Source organism: Salvelinus fontinalis, chromosome 23 (assembly GCF_029448725.1).
Source record: "Salvelinus fontinalis isolate EN_2023a chromosome 23, ASM2944872v1, whole genome shotgun sequence".
Lineage (NCBI taxonomy): Eukaryota > Metazoa > Chordata > Actinopteri > Salmoniformes > Salmonidae > Salvelinus > Salvelinus fontinalis.
The window spans coordinates 717,017-736,977 of NC_074687.1; the positions used below are offsets into that span (position 1 = coordinate 717,017).

At 46.4% G+C, this 19,961-nt stretch overlaps 1 protein-coding gene across 2 annotated transcripts in view; it reads left to right on the forward strand.

The window, feature by feature from the left end:
• The first annotated feature begins 1,137 nt into the window (after positions 1 to 1,137).
• xrcc5 (X-ray repair complementing defective repair in Chinese hamster cells 5) overlaps positions 1,138 to 19,961 on the forward strand; it is a 76,667-nt gene continuing 57,843 nt past the window's right edge. For both annotated transcript variants that reach the window (XM_055877519.1, XM_055877520.1), the window contains exons 1-6: positions 1,138 to 1,270; positions 12,440 to 12,623; positions 13,058 to 13,106; positions 15,430 to 15,552; positions 15,749 to 15,940; positions 18,849 to 18,963. In XM_055877519.1, the coding sequence (XP_055733494.1) occupies positions 1,193 to 1,270; positions 12,440 to 12,623; positions 13,058 to 13,106; positions 15,430 to 15,552; positions 15,749 to 15,940; positions 18,849 to 18,963 (741 nt within the window). In that variant the 5' untranslated portion in view covers positions 1,138 to 1,192. The remainder of the gene's footprint in view (positions 1,271 to 12,439; positions 12,624 to 13,057; positions 13,107 to 15,429; positions 15,553 to 15,748; positions 15,941 to 18,848; positions 18,964 to 19,961) is intronic.

The window sequence follows — 19,961 nt, forward strand, 5'->3', positions numbered from 1 at the left end:
CATATGAAGGAAACTTGGAGTCAGTGGATGATATGGTGTGTGGTCCTCCCACTAGGATTTGGGAAATCTTGCAGTTTATTAGGCTACAGATTAAATAACTCACAATGAACTTCACACGGTGGTGAAAGTGCAGTGATGAGGGTCTGATTCTTATACGGAATTTTAGAATATTCGCATGAAAATCTGTCGACAATTGGATGGAAGCATAGCTAGTAGGAACCATTCCTACCTTACGTTTGCTTCCCCTCCGGACTCATGAAAAAGCGAGGGAAAGGAAATCAAGATGGCGCGTTCAGCGAAGGCAAGTTCTTCGAGATTTATTGACTCATATCTTGCAAGCTATTATTTATTTATGTTCAAGAACACTAGATAATTATGAAATAATTAATAATATATAGATGCTAGTCCTTACATTTTAGTAGTGCATTTTTCCATTAGTTAGTTAACTAGCGGACTAAACTCCCCAGTGAACGAAGTCCTTCACCGTGGAGTTTAGTCCGCTAGAATCACTCAGCTAAGTTAGCTAATGAACTTTAGCTAGCTAACGTTAGTTGTTTGTGATGATATTGGTAATTTACACCATGGCTACATTTCTCACTATATCGTCACATCAATCCAGGGGTGTATTCATTACGTCTTGCGACGGAAACCTTATGCAGTTTAACAACCAAACGATACGGGGAAAGTCTTAGCTACCTGAATTTGTCAATTAAAAACTCAGTTTGAAGTAAACCGTTTCGCAATAGAATCGGCGTAATACACGATAGGGGTGTGATCGTTCAGTTTTGCAACTGCATTGTTGGGTTTAGAGCTTGCAAGGAAGGCGTTTCACTGTACTTGTGCATGTGACATTGAAACTTGAGAGAATGTAGGTCCTTCCCCATTCCGTTTGCTTCTGTTTAAGATAAGTTTTCCAACAGAATCGGTGCAATGAATACAGCCCAGGAAATGGGTTAGTGTCTGTAAACCCGCCCCCTTCTGGAGATAAGTGGGCCTTGCCCTTGTGTTCTCCCAAACAAAGACAGTCTCTTGATCAAAGGATGGGTCTAACTGCTGCTGATTACATGCATTACTAACTATGAGTCAGAACACAACACCAGTATGTGTATTGTATTTGAATAATTAAAAGTATGTCATCTCTGTGTTGCTAAACTAGACAGCGTTGGTTCTGTGTCTGGATGTGGGTTTCTCCATGTCCAACTCTGCCCCGGGACAGGAACCGCCCTTCCAACAGGCCAAGAAAGTCATCCAGAAGTTTGTTCAGCGCCAGGTACTCTCTCTGATTCTGTGGGTGAATCTCCAATTGTATTTCCTAGATTCCTCATGTCCTCTTTCCTTGCATCCTTCTCAACCCATTGGAGGAGAAGATCAGAGGGGAGGAACCTCAGATCTTTTGCTCCAATGTGCTTTGAGAAGGAGACAAGGGAGGAAGCGAGCAATCAAGTAAACATTATTGTGATTATTTTATAAAGAAACTGTGGGTGTGTTCCAAAATGCACACTTGTCTTCTTTCTAGAGCGTATAGCAAGTACGGAAGTTACTTGTGTTCTGTCTAGAGCATGTAGTGAGTACGGAAGTTACTTGTGTTCTGTCTAGAGCATGTAGCGAGTACAGAAGTTACTTGTATTCTGTCTAGAGCATGTAGTGAGTATGGAAGTTACTTGTGTTCTGTCTAGAGCATGTAGTGAGTACGGAAGTTACTTGTGTTCTGTCTAGAGCATGTAGCGAGTACAGAAGTTACTTGTATTCTGTCTAGAGCATGTAGTGAGTACGGAAGTTACTTGTGTTCTGTCTAGAGCGTGTAGTGAGTACGGAAGTTACTTGTGTTCTATCTAGAGCATGTAGTGAGTACGGAAGTTACTTGTATTCTGTCTAGAGCATGTAGCGAGTACAGAAGTTACTTGTGTTCTGTCTAGAGCATGTAGTGAGTACGGAAGTTACTTGTGTTCTGTCTAGAGCATGTAGCGAGTACAGAAGTTACTTGTGTTCTGTCTAGAGCATGTAGCGAGTACAGAAGTTACTTGTATTCTGTCTAGAGCATGTAGTGAGTATGGAAGTTACTTGTGTTCTGTCTAGAGCATGTAGTGAGTACGGAAGTTACTTGTGTTCTGTCTAGAGCGTGTAGTGAGTACGGAAGTTACTTGTGTTCTATCTAGAGCATGTAGTGAGTACGGAAGTTACTTGTGTTCTGTCTAGAGCATGTAGCGAGTACAGAAGTTACTTGTGTTCTGTCTAGAGCATGTAGTGAGTACGGAAGTTACTTGTGTTCTGTCTAGAGCATGTAGCGAGTACAGAAGTTACTTGTGTTCTGTCTAGAGCATGTAGCGAGTACAGAAGTTACTTGTATTCTGTCTAGAGCATGTAGTGAGTATGGAAGTTACTTGTGTTCTGTCTAGAGCATGTAGTGAGTACGGAAGTTACTTGTGTTCTGTCTAGAGCATGTAGCGAGTACAGAAGTTACTTGTATTCTGTCTAGAGCATGTAGTGAGTATGGAAGTTACTTGTGTTCTGTCTAGAGCATGTAGTGAGTACGGAAGTTACTTGTGTTCTGTCTAGAGCATGTAGCGAGTACAGAAGTTACTTGTATTCTGTCTAGAGCATGTAGTGAGTATGGAAGTTACTTGTGTTCTGTCTAGAGCGTGTAGTGAGTACGGAAGTTACTTGTGTTCTATCTAGAGCATGTAGTGAGTACGGAAGTTACTTGTGTTCTGTCTAGAGCATGTAGCGAGTACAGAAGTTACTTGTGTTCTGTCTAGAGCATGTAGTGAGTACGGAAGTTACTTGTGTTCTGTCTAGAGCATGTAGCGAGTACAGAAGTTACTTGTGTTCTGTCTAGAGCATGTAGCGAGTACAGAAGTTACTTGTGTTCTGTCTAGAGCATGTAGCGAGTACAGAAGTTACTTGTATTCTGTCTAGAGCATGTAGTGAGTATGGAAGTTACTTGTGTTCTGTCTAGAGCATGTAGTGAGTACGGAAGTTACTTGTGTTCTGTCTAGAGCATGTAGCGAGTACAGAAGTTACTTGTATTCTGTCTAGAGCATGTAGTGAGTATGGAAGTTACTTGTGTTCTGTCTAGAGCATGTAGTGAGTACGGAAGTTACTTGTGTTCTGTCTAGAGCATGTAGCGAGTACAGAAGTTACTTGTATTCTGTCTAGAGCATGTAGCGAGTACAGAAGTTACTTGTGTTCTGTCTAGAGCATGTAGTGAGTACGGAAGTTACTTGTGTTCTGTCTAGAGCATGTAGTGAGTACGGAAGTTACTTGTGTTCTGTCTAGAGCATGTAGTGAGTACGGAAGTTACTTGTGTTCTGTCTAGAGCATGTAGCGAGTACAGAAGTTACTTGTGTTCTGTCTAGAGCGTGTAGCGAGTACAGAAGTTACTTGTGTTCTGTCTAGAGCGTGTAGCGAGTTTGCGTATGAGAACCCAAAGTTTTATTTTGAAGTAACTAAAACGTAAATCTAGGCTATGTTGAATGGGCGTAGATGGTGATGGCTTTCTTACTGCAGCCAAGAGTCGCGCACATTTATGCATGACGTCAGTTAGTCCTGTACTGGAAAAGTGTCTATAAGCGTACTTTGGAGGTCTGGAAAACAAATCAAGCATGGGGAGCATACTTTTTCATTCTCTTTGCCGGGGAGGCTATCCCATAACACCTTGCGACACAGCGGAAGTTCCCCAAACTAAGTAATTGATGGCAAAGTATTAGAGTTATTCATTCTCCAAATTATTATAATTTATTTTCATATGAATTTTGAACTCAAATGTTTAGTCGCTGCTTTTTATCAGCCCGTTAGCCGAGCTAAGTTAGCTGGTCAGATGCGATGATGGCTAGCGAGCAGGCAAGCTCTTCCTGGTCCTGGTTCCTGGTCACCAGAACAGATGTATAGAACTTGGGAACCTCCCATCAGGAAAACAACCTATCCCAGGAGTTTATTCTGCAGTGTGCAACATGGCTATGTTAGAAGTAGATCCACACGTTATTCTCTATCATGCAGAATTGTCAGCTCATTGTAACATATGAAGCAATTTTTTATTTATTTTTATTTAATGAGGCAAATAGTTTCGTCCCCAAGATACTACACCTTGTGCACGTTTTTATTCCTGCCCAGCACAAACACCGTGTTCAGCTATTCATCTAGAATTGAGACCACATGTAGTTGTATGCGGTGTTCGTAAAGGGATGAAACAAAACCTGTAAACTCCTGTCCTCTATATAATAACAAAAATAACCTGTGGCTGTCATGACTTCATTTGCCCTCAAATACCAAACAATCTGTTCAATGTTCATCTCCTTGATGTCCCTTACTTGGGGATGCTAAAAGGTTGATTCTACTGAGCCATTTACTTTATGTTCGTATTGTCTGTTATTTATTGTTACATTGTCGAGAAGGAACCTGCAAGTAAGCATTTCATTGGACCATGTGTATCCTTCCTGTACATACGACTATGGAAACTACATTGGACTGTGTTCTTAAATAAAATAAAAATGGACTGTTCTCATGGACTGTGTTTTAAGGATTCATGCACAGATACAGGAAAACCAATACATGGGTTAATATTATTAAAAATGGCAAGTGTTGATGTCTCCCCATGGAGGCTGGGGCATCTGGGGGCTGCAGTTCATCTGTCCAATCCCCTGCAGAGAGAAAAAGACATCCATAATATTACAATGATGTAATCATTTAATATATATTCCTGTTTGATATGCATGCATATAATTACATTGAACATGTTCCCTGTTATAATATGCCAGTGTTTTGTATTCAAGGCATTTATCTTACATTAGGATGAAGAAGTCTATGCCTTCTTATCTAGTTGTATTGTATCAAATGGCTTACCAACGTTAGTTACATTATTAATGGATAAGGTGAATGTAAAACCAAGCTATTGTGAACATCAGTGTCATTTAATAATATGCATCGGTGTTATAGTTGTATAAATGTATCACAATGTAAACTTGTCATTGGAAAGTAAACACCAGCAGTCCTAATGCAATTAAAGCTCCACAGTGAAACACCACTATTCATCCTTCTTAAACACTAAGCAAAATTTCTTATTTCACTATTTCAGATTTTTTTGGTTATCTTCAGCACAATGCATAAAAGCTTACCTGTCCCTCCCGAGTGGCACAGCGGTCTAAGGCACTGCAGTGCTTGAGGCGTCACTACAGACCCGAGTTCGATCCCAGGCTGTGTCACAACCGGCCGTGACCGAGAGTCCCATACGGTGGCGCACAATTGGCCCAGTGTCGTCCAAGTTAGGGGAGTGTTTCGCCGGGGGTGGGTTTTACTTGTCTCATTGTGCTCCAGTGACTCCTTGTGGTGGGCCGGGCGCCTGCAGGCTGACTTCGGTCGTCAGTTGAACTGTTTCCTCCGACTCATTGGTTATGCGGGCGGGTGTTAACTTCTTGAGAATACAGGGGGTGCTGTTTTCGCATTAGCATAATTGCCTCTACAGATTAAACTGCCTCTTATTCAATTATTGCTGTTACTATATGCATATAACCATATACCATTGGATAGAAAACAAGCTATGGTTTCTAAAACCGTTTCAATTTTGTCTCTGAGTGAAACACAAGTCATTTGACAGCACTTTCCCTGAGCAAGAAGAAGATTGCAAGATGTGTATGCTCGCTTCAACGCTCTGCCTATATATGGTCACGCCACCTATGACCTGAAACACACTTCATTCGTCTTCCTCTGGGTGTCAGGAAGACGTCAGAGGAGAAATTTTTTGTTTATCTTGTACTGACGTGAAATAAGACCTATTTCTTTAGCGTGACCGACAACTTCCGGTTTTCTGAAACGCGCGTTTTAGAGGTGCAATTGTCTTTTGTTATGCTGCCGTTACGGATGAAAACTATCTCCGTCTCGAAGTTTGTTTGATACATGTGACCATATCATCTTAATGTATGTTTTTTCAATATAGTTTAATCAGATTATTTGAATTTTTTCGGGAGTTTTGCCGTGTTCCGTTCTGTGAGTTTTTTAACTTTGGACAGAACCGTGCTAGTCGACCAGTATCTACGCTAAATGAAGAGGGAAAGTTGCCATTGTGAATGGATTGAACGACTCATCAGGACTAAGGACACCTTTATCAACATTCTGATGAAAGATCAGCAATAGTAAGACCCAATTTACGATGTTATTTCATATATCTGTCGTGCATGTGAACTGGTCGGGCGCGCCCAGCTGGTTCTGGCTGGCGTGGCTATGCTAATTTAGCGCTACATTTTGTTTTCGCTATAAAACATTTAATAAATCTGAAATATTGTTTGGATTCACCAGATGTTGGGCTTTCAATATCTGTACGCTGTGTATTTTTTCTGAAATGTTTTAAGACAAGTAATTAGTTATATGAAGTTGGTCTCTGTAATTGTTCTGGCTGCATCAGCACTATATCAGATTGCAGCTGCAATGTAGAACTGTGATTTATACCTGAAAAATGCACATTTAAAAAAAAAAAACTATGCTATACCATAAATATGTTATCAGACTGTCATCTTATGAATTTGTTTGTTGGTTAGTGGCTATATATATTTTCATTTAGTCGAATTAGTGATAGCTACTGACGCAGGAAAAAACTGTTGGAGTAAAAAAATGGTGTCTTTTGCTAACGTGTTTAGCTAATAGATTTACATATTGTGTCTTCCCTGTAAAACATTTTAAAAATCTGAAATGGTGGCTTTATTCACAAGATCTGTGTCTTTCATTGGGTGTCTTGGACTTGTGATTTAATGATATTTAGATGCTACTATTTAATTGTGACGCTATGCTAGCGATGCTAATCAGTGTGGGGGGGGGGTGGGGGGTGCTCCCGAATCCGGGTTAGGTACTCGGTAGAGGTTAAGGAGCATGGTTTGGTGGGTCATGTTTCGGAGGACGCGTGACTCGACCGTCGCCTCTCCCGAGCACGTTGGGGAGTTGCAGCGATGAGACAAGTTCGTAATTGGATATCACGAAATTGGGGTGAAGGAGGTAAAACCTTAACTGTCATACGTCCACAACGATGTAGCAGCAGACTAAGGAATTTGTGAGAGGAGGACACCACATAAAATGATTCTGGTTGTCAACTTAATTCAGGTACTGAGAATTCTGTTACTTGTCATTCGTGTTAGAACTCAATGAATATATTTACATGCACACTAATAATTAAATATTTTTAACTGATTGTCAGAAGGCCGGGTATTGTGGTAGTCATGGGTTAGGGTTAGGGTTAGACACCTGGCTCAAACAGCCCTTATGAGCCTCCACTCACAGTAGAAGCAGCAAACAAGGTTCTAAAGACTGTTGACATCTAGTGGAAGCCTTCGGAAGTGCAATATGACCCCATAGACACTGTGTATTCGATAGGTCAAGAGTTGAAAAACTACAAACCTCAGATTTCCCACTTCCTGGTCGGATTTTTTCTCAGGTTATTGCCTGCCATATGAGTTCTGTTTATACTCACAGACATCATTCAAACAGTTTTAGAAAGTTCAGAGTGTTTTCTATCCAAATATACTAATAATATGTATATATTAGCAACTGGGGCTGAGTAGCAGGCAGTTTACTCTGGGCACCTCTGGGCACCTTATTCATCCAAGCTACTCAATACTGCCCCCAGCCATAAGAAGTTAATTGTCGTATGGTCAAAATCGAGGTTAGCGTACGCCAATTTAAAACACCTGGTTTTCTGCGCAGTCTTCTAAATTATTAAGAACGTCTTAATCAGGGTTCCAGCGGTGTATTTGATTTGCTAGCACTGGGTATGCGTGAGTTCAGGGGGGGTGAATATTTATAAATAGTTTTCACAAACTTTGTGTCCGAGCTCAGAATCAAATAGTCTTGACAAAAATAACATGGCCACTGTGGTAGAACGTTTGTTTTATTGGTAGTTTTCTGCATGTATCAAAGTCACAGGGAGCCTGATTTCAGATGTGTCCATGGAAACAGGATTATTAGGGAAATCGGTATTCTTGCGAAGCACGTAAACAAACTATTATATTAGCATAACTATCCATGTAACCGTGCTCAATGTACAGTGCCTTCGGAAAGTATTCAGACCCCTTGACTTTTCCCACGTTTTGTTAAATTACAGCCTTATTCCAAAATGTATTAACTTGTTTCCCCCCCTCAATCTACGCACAATACCCCATAATGACAAAGCAAAAACAGTTTTTTAGGAAATGTTGCTTATTTATAAAACAAAACAAAAAAACATCACATTTACATAAGTATTCAGACCCTTTACTCAGTACTTTGTTGAAGCACCTTTGGCAGCGATTACAGCCTCCAGTCTTCTTGAGTATGACGCTGCAAGCTTGGCACACCTGTATTTGGGGAGTTTCTCCCATTCTTCTCTGCAGATCTTTTCAAGCTCTGTCGGGTTGGATGGGGAGTGTTGCTGCTCAGCTACTATCAGGACTCTCCAGAGATGTTCGATCGGGTTCAAGTCCGGGCTCTGGCTGGGCCACTCAAGGACATTCAGAGACTTGTCCAGAAGCCACTACCGTGTTGTCTTGGCTGTGTGCTTAGGGTCATTGTCCTGTTGGAAGGTGAACCTTCGCCCCATTCTGAGATCCTGAGCACTCTGGAGCAGGTTTTCATCAAGGATCTCTCTACTTTGCTCCGTTCATCTTTCCCTCGATCCCGACTAGTCTCCCAGTCCCTGCCGCTAAAAACATCCCCACAGCATGAAGCTTCCACCACCGTGCTTCACCTTAGGGATGGTGCCAGGTTTCCTCCAGATGTGATGCTTGGCATTCAGGCCAAAGAGTTCATCTTGGTTTCATCAGATGAGAGAATGTTATTTCTCATGGTCTGAGAGTCCTTTTAAGTGCCTTTTGGCAAACTCCAAGTGGGCTGTCATGTTCCTTTTACTGAGGAGTGGCTTCCGTCTGGCCACTCTACCATAAAGGCCTGATTGGGTGGAGTGCTGCAGAGACCAGGCTCTATCTGAATTACAGTCTGCCTTCATTGTATTACAGAAACACTTTATTGACCTGAAATTAATGTTGAATGCAGCTTAAACTAAGTATGTTGTTCTCTAGAGCGCATACAAATAACTCAGATTTAACCATATGTACTGTTGATGGTGTCCATATGTACTGTTGACGGTGTCCATGTGTACTGTTGATGGGGTCCGTATGTACTGTTGACGGGGTCCACGTGTACTGTTGGGGTCCATGTGTACTGTTGATGGTGTCCACGTGTACTGTTGATGGTGTCCACGTGTACTGTTGATGGTGTCCACGTGTACTGTTGATGGTGTCCGTATGTACTGTTGATGGTGTCCATATGTACTGTTGATGGGGTCCGTATGTACTGTTGATGGTGTCCATGTGTACTGTTGATGGTGTCCACGTGTACTGTTGACGGCGTCCACGTGTACTGTTGACGGTGTCCACGTGTACTGTTGACGGGGTCCACGTGTACTGTTGATGGGGTCCATGGGTACTGTTGGGGTCCATGTGTACTGTTGATGGTGTCCACGTGTACTGTTGATGGGGTCCGTATGTACTGTTGATGGGGTCCGTATGTACTGTTGATGGTGTCCGTATGTACTGTTGATGGTGTCCACGTGTACTGTTGATGGTGTCCATATGTACTGTTGACGGTGTCCACGTGTACTGTTGATGGTGTCCATATGTACTGTTGATGGGGTCCGTATGTACTGTTGACGGCGTCCACGTGTACTGTTGACGGTGTCCATATTGATCGTGTCCCTGCTTCTTAATATCTGGACAGATGAAAAGCTGTCTTTTTAAAAAGCGTATTGATGAGTTAGGAAGCTGAGAATAAATATGGGCTTCTGCTTTAGAAATAGTTCCTGCCTTGCTGAATAGTAGATAACAGATTATTCAGTTGAGCTTCCTATTGTAGACTATGGTGACATCATCTATATGAACACAGCTGCCACTTCATTAAAGCTGTTAGATGCAGTTTCTCATAGCGCACTGAGCTCTATTACGGGGGACACTTTTAGTACTCATCACTGCATTCTCTACCAGGAAGTAGGTTGGTTCTCTGACGTCATCACTGCATTCTCTACCAGGAAGTAGGTTGGTTCTCTGACGTCATCACTGCATTCTCTACCAGGAAGTAGGTTGGTTCTCTGACGTCATCACTGCATTCTCTACCAGGAAGTAGGTTGGTTCTCTGACGTCATCACTGCATTCTCTCATCACTGCTCTCTGACGTCATCACTGCATTCTCTACCAGGAAGTAGGTTGGTTCTCTGACGTCATCACTGCATTCTCTACCAGGAAGTTGGTTGGCTCTCTGGCATCATCACTGCATTCTCTACCAGAAAGTAGGTTGGCTCTCTGACGTCATCACTGCATTCTCTACCAGAAAGCTGGTTGGCTCTCTGACGTCATCACTGCATTCTCTACCAGGAAGTAGGTTGGTTCTCTGACGTCATCACTGCATTCTCTACCAGAAAGCTGGTTGGCTCTCTGACGTCATCACTGCATTCTCTACCAGAAAGTTGGTTGGCTCTCTGACGTCATCACTGCATTCTCTACCAGAAAGCTGGTTGGCTCTCTGACGTCATCACTGCATTCTCTACCAGAAAGCTGGTTGGCTCTCTGACGTCATCACTGCATTCTCTACCAGGAAGTCGGTTGGCTCTCTGACGTCATCACTGCATTCTCTACCAGGAAGTCAGTTGGCTCTCTGATGTCATCACTGCATTCTCTACCAGAACATTGGTTGGCTCTCTTTGATGTCACGTAGGTTGATACATAGCTATGTTTTCATTTAGAAAGCCCTTCTACAAAAAGTCCCACTGTACCTAATGTCTGTACGAACTATATACGTACGAGTTACCACCCCGTGTCTCAGGGATGGCTAACTCTGGAAATTCCTTTGGTCTGTACTGAGTTAGGTAAATCAGCTTTGAGTTTTCTTTCACCTTTTTTTGTGGACTGATCTTCAAAAATGTTTTTAAATGTGTTCTGGTGTCTCTGGGGTAATTCAGGAAGCTGATGGAGGACCTTATTACTGATAAATATCTTGTATTTTTTACTTTCTTTCTGCTTGCGTTTCGGATTTATATTTTGATGTGTATTTTCTGTAATTTATGGAATTCAGGGATCATCTGTAAAATACTTTTGTTCACTGAATTGCTAGCACTAGTTGCTCACACTGCTCATTGGCTACAATGTAAACAGACGTAGCTAGCTAGCATAAAAGCTAGCTTTGTTGACTCCGGCTGCGTAAGGATGCAGTTTCCTGTTTAGATTAGAGGTCACGTCGACGTAAGTTGAAAATGTAGCTGATTTTAAGCGCTCTGTGTTCTCCTATACTAGACCGTATCTCTCTTAGGTGTTCTTGGAAGATGACCACCCTTGACAGAAGTGCACATTTTGGAACACAGCCAGAGGTCCTGGATCGTGACACTCCTTTCTAGCCATTAGAATAGGGGTTCTCAAACGTTTTGGGACGGGACCCCTTTTGTGATAGAAAATTAATCAGGGACCCTCTCTATTAGAACACAACTTGAGTGAGATAAAATACAAGGAGTTTTACTATGACTTTGGTTGTGCGTGGCCGGACAAACCAAGGCTCGAGCCCTGGGAAGGAACATTTTAAAGGATCTTGGCATTAGAGAGAATATGTTGCAGTTGTCAGCCTAATATCCTTCAAATCTACACATTTTGCCATGAGGCAAAGAATTACAAAAATAAAAAATAGTTCCCCAGGGTTAAGAACATACATTGTAGATGAATAACACTATATTATACACTAAAGTTATTCCATAAATCCCTTGGCCCCCCAAAAAAGCGCTGAACCCTCTGCCATACCTCGGCGGGCCCCACTTTGAGAACCCTCTGCCGTACCTCGGCGGGCCCCACTTTGAGAACCCTCTGCCTTACCTCGGCAGGCCCCACTTTGAGAACCCTCTGCCTTACCTCGGCAGGCCCCACTTTGAGAACCCTCTGCCGTACCTCGGCAGGCCCCACTTTGAGAACCCTCTGCCGTACCTCGGCAGGCCCCACTTTGAGAACCCTCTGCAGGCCCCACTTTGAGAACCCTCTGCAGGCCCCACTTTGAGAACCCTCTGCAGTACCTCTGCAGGCCCCACTTTGAGAACCCTCTACCGTACCTCGGCGGGCCCCACTTTGAGAACCCTCTGCCGTACCTCGGCGGGCCCCACTTTGAGAACCCTCTGCAGTACCTTGGCAGGCCCCACTTTGAGAACCCTCTGCAGTACCTTGGCAGGCCCCACTTTGAGAACCCTCTGCCGTACCTCGGCAGGCCCCACTTTGAGAACCCTCTGCCGTACCTCGGCGGGCCCCACTTTGAGAACCCTCTGCAGTACCTTGGCAGGCCCCACTTTGAGAACCCTCTGCAGTACCTCGGCAGGCCCCACTTTGAGAACCCTGGGTCCTGGTCAGAGGTAGTGCAACATGTAGAGGGAATGTGCTGTAATTTGGGACTGTCTTTCCTGCAGGTGTTCGCTGAGAACAAAGATGAGCTGGGTCTGGTGCTGTTTGGGTCAGACAACACTAAGAACAACCTTGCTAAAGACGGCCAGTACCAGAACATCTCAGTACACCGCCATCTCATGATCCCAAACTTTGAGCTGCTGGAAGAGATCCAGAATGATGTGCACCCTGGGAGTCAACAGGCTGACTGTATCCTTCCTTTGACTGACCGCAGAACACAGCTCACTCCTTCGGTAGACGGCACTGTTGACACCACAGTGTTTTTAAACCATTGAGTCCAGTGTAGAGGGCCTAAATATATACATATATATATATGTATGTATGTATGTATGTATTTAGGCCCTCTACACTGGACTCAATGGTTTAAAAACACTGTGTCAACAGTATATATATATATATATATATATTTATTTATTTATATATTTATTATTTATTATTATATTATTTATATCTGTATATATATATATGATTTCAGTTATTTTATGCTATTCATTTAGTAGGCAACGAGCAAACTGTTTCTGCTGTTAGGCCGTGGTCAGTGTGTGAACCGTTAGGTCTGTATTTGACCTTGATAAACTGTATTGCTGTTAAATGACTTGTTTCCTTAACCACTGTTGGCTCAGGGCTGGACGCTCTTGTTGTATGCATGGACCTGCTTCAGAACGAAACTCTGTAAGTCATCTTTTTTCAACAAGCTAGATCATTCTGTGTGAAAGTGAAACAAAATATCTCTACTTTGATAATAGAACACCAAATTGGCTTACTCAAGCAAATCCTCTGTAGCTCAGTTGGTCGAGCATGGCTCTTGCAATGTGGGGAGAGTGGGTTCAATTCCCGGTCACACCATCCCACAAAAAAGTTGGACTGGATAAAACATCTAATCAATATATGGGAAGACTGGATAAAACATCTAATCAATATATTATGGGAAGACTGGATAAAACATCTGATCAATATATTATGGGAAGACTGGATAAAACATCTAATCAATATATTATGGGAAGACTGGATAAAACATCTAATCAATATATTATGGGAAGACTGGATAAAACATCTAATCAATATATTATGGGAAGACTGGATAAAACATCTAATCAATATATTATGGGAAGACTGGATAAAACATCTAATCAATATATTATGGGAAGACTGGATAAAACATCTAATCAATATATTATGGGAAGACTGGATAAAACATCTAATCAATATATTATGGGAAGACTGGATAAAACATCTAATCAATATATTATGGGAAGACTGGATAAAACATCTAATCAATATATTATGGGAAGACTGGATAAAACATCTAATCAATATATTATGGGAAGACTGGATAAAACATCTAATCAATATATGGGAAGACTGGATAAAACATCTAATCAATATATGGGAAGACTGGATAAAACATCTAATCAATATATTATGGGAAGACTGGATAAAACATCTAATCAATATATTATGGGAAGACTGGATAAAACATCTAATCAATATATTATGGGAAGACTGGATAAAACATCTAATCAATATATTATGGGAAGACTGGATAAAACATCTAATCAATATATTATGGGAAGACTGGATAAAACATCTAATCAATATATCATGGGAAGACTGGATAAAACATCTAATCAATATATTATGGGAAGACTGGATAAAACATCTAATCAATATATTATGGGAAGACTGGATAAAACATCTAATCAATATATTATGGGAAGACTGGATAAAACATCTGATAATTAACAGCTGACATAACTTGTAGGGTCATAACTGTCATGACATAAAGTACCAGCCAAAAGTTTGGACACACCTACTCATTCAAGGGTTTTTTCTTTATTTTTACTATTTTCTACATTGTAGAGTAATAAGGAACACATCAAAACTATGAAATAACACATATGGAATCATGTAGTAACCAAATCAAAATATATTTTAGATTCTTCTAAGTAGCCACCCTTTGCCTTGAAGACAGCTTTGAACACTCTTGGCATTCTCTCAACCAGCTTCATGAGGTAGTCACCTGGAATGCTTTTCAATTAATAGGTTTGCCTTGTTAAAAGCTAATCTGTGGAATTTCTTTCCTCAATGCGTTCGAGCCAATCAGTTGTGTTGTGAGAAGGTAAGGGTTGGTATACAGAAGATAGCCCTATTTGGTAAAAGACCAAGTCCATATTATGGCAAGAACAGCTCAAATAAGATAAGAGAAATGACAGTTCATCATTACTATAAGACATGAAGGTCAGTCAAACCGTAACATTTCAAGAACTTTGAACTTTTCTTCAAGTGCAGTCGCAAAAACCATCAAGTGCTATGAGGAAACTGGCTCTCATGAGGACTGCCACAGGAAAGGAAGACCCAGAGTTACCTCTAATGCAGAGGATATGATGAAACTGGCTCTCATGAGGACCGACACAGGAAAGGAAGACCCAGAGTTACCTCTAATGCAGAGGATATGATGAAACTGGTTGTCATGAGGACCGACACAGGAAAGGAAGACCCAGAGTTACCTCTGCTGCAGAGGATAAGTTCATTAGAGTTACCAGCCTCAGAAATTGCAGCCCAAATAAATGCTTCAGAGTTCCAGTAACAGACACATCTCAACATCAATTGTTCAGAGGAGACTGTGTGAATCAATCGAATGGCTGTAAAGAAACCACTACTAAAGGACACCAATAAGAAGAAGAGACTTGCTTGGGCCAAAAAACACGAGCAATGGGCATTAGACCGGTGGAAATCTGTCCTACGGGCAGATGGGCCATAAAATAACGCAATATATGTCACAACAGGTGTAAAAATATATGGGTCGTGAGTGTTATGACCTTATGACAAGTTGTCAGCTGTTATGACAGGTTATGCTGCTGGGTGTCAAGTAAAGTGTTACCAGAATGATTGTAGATGACAAAAAGGACCCCATTGGAGGAGCTACTGTGTTCTGCTTTGGTTGATGCGTGATCGTGTTCCCTATGTAACTTTGTTCTGTTTGACTGTCCTTCAGGGGGAAGAAATATGAGCGTCTGAACATAGTCCTGCTCACAGACCTGAACACCCCGAGCAGTCCTGACCAGCTGGACATTATCATAGGCAACCTGAAGAGAGCCGGCATCACTCTGCAGTTCTTGTGTGTATATATGTTATTCTACTGTAGAGATCTCTAATGGCTTTATCATGGAACCATTGAGTGCATCTACATTAGTTCTTCATCTGAAATGGCATTATATTTCCTATATCGTGCAGTAATTTTGGCCAGGCTCTGGCGATTTGGGACACGGCCATGGAGTGACTCCAAACTGAGCCTTTAAACTCTGTTCCTCCAGCCTACCCTTCCCTGTAGATGGAGGGGGTCCCAACCCCCCCCACGGGGGTTACAACCCCCCCCACGGGGGTCCCAACCCCCCCCACGGAGGTAAAGGTCTGTCCAGAGAGCAGCAGCAAGGCCTGGAGATGACCAAGCAGGTCATGATGTCTCTGGATGAAGAGGACGGTCTGGAGGAAGTCTACACCTTCAGGTAGGAAGTCACTGGGGTCTGCGTTCCAGATGTTACCCTATATGGTGCAGTACTTCTGACCGTGGTCTAGGGGGGCCTGGAGGGTGGTCTAGGGGGGCCTGGAGGGTGGTCTAGGGGGGCCTGGAGGGTGGTCTAGGGGGGCCTGGAGGGTGGTCTAGGGGGGACTGGAGGGTGGTCTAGGGGGGCCTGGAGGGTGGTCTAGGGGGGCCTGGAGGGTGGTCTAGGGGGGCCTGGAGGGTGGTCTAGGGGGGCCCGGAGGGTGGTCTAGGGGGGCCCGGAGGGTGGTCTAGGGGGGCCCGGAGGGTGGTCTAGGGGGGCCTGGAGGGTGGTAGAGGAGATTTGGAGGGTGGTAGAGGGGACCTATAGGGTGGTGGAGTTGGCCCATAGGGAGTAGAGGGTGGTGGAGATGGCCTATAGGGAGTAGAGGGTGGTGGAGATGGCCTATAGGGAGTAGAGGGTGGTGGAGTTGGCCTATAGGGAGTAGAGGGTGGTGGAGATGGCCTATAGGGAGTAGAGGGTGGTGGAGATGGCCTATAGGGAGTAGAGGGTGGTGGAGTTGGCCTATAAGGAGTAGAGGGTGGCGGAGATGGCCTATAGGGAGTAGAGGGTGGCGGAGTTGGCCTATAGGGAGTAGAGGGTGGTGGAGATGGCCTATAGGGAGTAGAGGGTGGTGGAGATGGCCTATAGGGAGTAGAGGGTGGTGGAGTTGGCCTATAGGGAGTAGAGGGTGGCGGAGATGGCCTATAGGGAGTAGAGGGTGGTGGAGATGGCCTATAGGGAGTAGAGGGTGGTGGAGATGGCCTATAGGGAGTAGAGGGTGGTGGAGTTGGCCTATAGGGAGTAGAGGGTGGTGGAGTTGGCCTATAGGGAGTAGAGGGTGGTGGAGTTGGCCTATAGGGAGTAGAGGGTGGTGGAGATGGCCTATAGGGAGTAGAGGGTGGTGGAGATGGCCTATAGGGAGTAGAGGGTGGTGGAGATGGCCTATAGGGAGTAGAGGGTGGTGGAGATGGCCTATAGGGAGTAGAGGGTGGTGGAGATGGCCTATAGGGAGTAGAGGGTGGTGGAGATGGCCTATAGGGAGTAGAGGGTGGCGGAGTTGGCCTATAGGGAGTAGAGGGTGGTGGAGTTGGCCTATAGGGAGTAGAGGGTGGTGGAGATGGCCTATAGGGAGTAGAGGGTGGTGGAGTTGGCCTATAGGGAGTAGAGGGTGGTGGAGATGGCCTATAGGGAGTAGAGGGTGGTGGAGATGGCCTATAGGGAGTAGAGGGTGGTGGAGATGGCCTATAGGGAGTAGAGGGTGGCGGAGATGGCCTATAGGGAGTAGAGGGTGGCGGAGATGGCCTATAGGGAGTAGAGGGTGGCGGAGTTGGCCTATAGGGAGTAGAGGGTGGTGGAGATGGCCTATAGGGAGTAGAGGGTGGTGGAGATGGCCTATAGGGAGTAGAGGGTGGTGGAGTTGGCCTATAGGGAGTAGAGGGTGGTGGAGATGGCCTATAGGGAGTAGAGGGTGGTGGAGTTGGCCTATAGGGAGTAGAGGGTGGCGGAGATGGCCTATAGGGAGTAGAGGGTGGCGGAGTTGGCCTATAGGGAGTAGAGGGTGGCGGAGATGGCCTATAGGGAGTAGAGGGTGGTGGAGATGGCCTATAGGGAGTAGAGGGTGGCGGAGTTGGCCTATAGGGAGTAGAGGGTGGCGGAGTTGGCCTATAGGGAGTAGAGGGTGGTGGAGATGGCCTATAGGGAGTAGAGGGTGGTGGAGTTGGCCTATAGGGAGTAGAGGGTGGTGGAGATGGCCTATAGGGAGTAGAGGGTGGTGGAGATGGCCTATAGGGAGTAGAGGGTGGTGGAGATGGCCTATAGGGAGTAGAGGGTGGTGGAGATGGCCTATAGGGAGTAGAGGGTGGTGGAGATGGCCTATAGGGAGTAGAGGGTGGCGGAGATGGCCTATAGGGAGTAGAGGGTGGCGGAGTTGGCCTATAGGGAGTAGAGGGTGGTGGAGATGGCCTATAGGGAGTAGAGGGTGGTGGAGATGGCCTATAGGGAGTAGAGGGTGGTGGAGTTGGCCTATAGGGAGTAGAGGGTGGTGGAGATGGCCTATAGGGAGTAGAGGGTGGTGGAGTTGGCCTATAGGGAGTAGAGGGTGGCGGAGATGGCCTATAGGGAGTAGAGGGTGGCGGAGTTGGCCTATAGGGAGTAGAGGGTGGCGGAGATGGCCTATAGGGAGTAGAGGGTGGTGGAGATGGCCTATAGGGAGTAGAGGGTGGTGGAGATGGCCTATAGGGAGTAGAGGGTGGTGGAGATGGCCTATAGGGAGTAGAGGGTGGTGGAGATGGCCTATAGGGAGTAGAGGGTGGCGGAGTTGGCCTATAGGGAGTAGAGGGTGGTGGAGTTGGCCTATAGGGAGTAGAGGGTGGTGGAGATGGCCTATAGGGAGTAGAGGGTGGTGGAGTTGGCCTATAGGGAGTAGAGGGTGGTGGAGATGGCCTATAGGGAGTAGAGGGTGGTGGAGATGGCCTATAGGGAGTAGAGGGTGGTGGAGATGGCCTATAGGGAGTAGAGGGTGGTGGAGATGGCCTATAGGGAGTAGAGGGTGGTGGAGATGGCCTATAGGGAGTAGAGGGTGGCGGAGTTGGCCTATAGGGAGTAGAGGGTGGTGGAGTTGGCCTATAGGGAGTAGAGGGTGGTGGAGATGGCCTATAGGGAGTAGAGGGTGGTGGAGTTGGCCTATAGGGAGTAGAGGGTGGTGGAGATGGCCTATAGGGAGTAGAGGGTGGTGGAGATGGCCTATAGGGAGTAGAGGGTGGTGGAGATGGCCTATAGGGAGTCTTTTGGGACACTGTCAAAGCTCTGAGTTTGAGGCTATATTCTAAGGTTGTCCTGCTCTGACAGTGTCCTCTCCTCTGTCTTGCAGTGATGCTATAGAGAAGTTGTCTGTGTTTAAACGTGTTGAGAAGAGACCCATGGCCTGGCCCTGTACTCTGACCATCGGCAGCTCTCTGGCCATCAAGATTGTTGGCTACAAAGCAGTAAGTAGAGTTTCTGTGTTCCGAATGGCACCCGATTCCCTATAGTGCACTCCTCTTGGCCGGGGCCCATTGGCACCCAATGGGAGGGGCCGAGCGTGCCGTCCGGGGGGCGGGGAGGGGCCGAGCGTGCCGTCCGGGGGGCGGGGAGGGGCCGAGCGTGCCGTCCGGGGGGCGGGGAGGGGCCGAGCGTGCCGTCCAGGGGGCAGGGAGGGGCCGAGCGTGCCGTCCAGGGGGCGGGGAGGGGCCGAGCGTGCCGTCCAGGGGGCGGGGAGGGGCCGAGCGTGCCGTCCAGGGGGAGGGGCCGAGCGTGCCGTCCAGGGGACGGGGAGGGGCCGAGCGTGCCGTCCAGGGGGAGGGGCCGAGCGTGCCGTCCAGGGGGCGGGGAGGGGCCGAGCGTGCCGTCCAGGGGGAGGGGCCAAGCGTGCCGTCCAGGGGACGGGGAGGGGCCGAGCGGGGAGGGGCCGAGCGGGGCGGGGAGGGGCCGAGCGTGCCGTCCAGGGGGCGGGGAGGAGCGGGGCGGGGAGGGGGCGGGGAGGGGCCGAGCGGGGCGGGGAGGGGCGGGGCGGGGAGGGGCCGAGCATGCCGTCCAGGGGGCGGGGAGGGGCCGAGCGTGCCGTCCAGGGGAGGGGCCGAGCGTGCCGTCCAGGGGAGGGGCCGAGCGTGCCGTCCAAGGGAGGGGCCGAGCGTGCCGTCCAGGGGAGGGGCCGAGCGTGCCGTCCAGGGGAGGGGCCGAGCGTGCCGTCCAGGGGAGGGGCCGAGCGTGCCGTCCAGGGGAGGGGCCGAGCGTGCCGTCCAGGGGAGGGGCCGAGCGTGCCGTCCAGGGGAGGGGCCGAGCGTGCCGTCCAGGGGAGGGGCCGCGCGTGCCGTCCAGGGGAGGGGCCGCGCGTGCCGTCCAGGGGAGGGGCCGCGCGTGCCGTCCAGGGGAGGGGCCGCGCGTGCCGTCCAGGGGAGGGGCCGCGCGTGCCGTCCAGGGGAGGGGCCGCGCGTGCCGTCCAGGG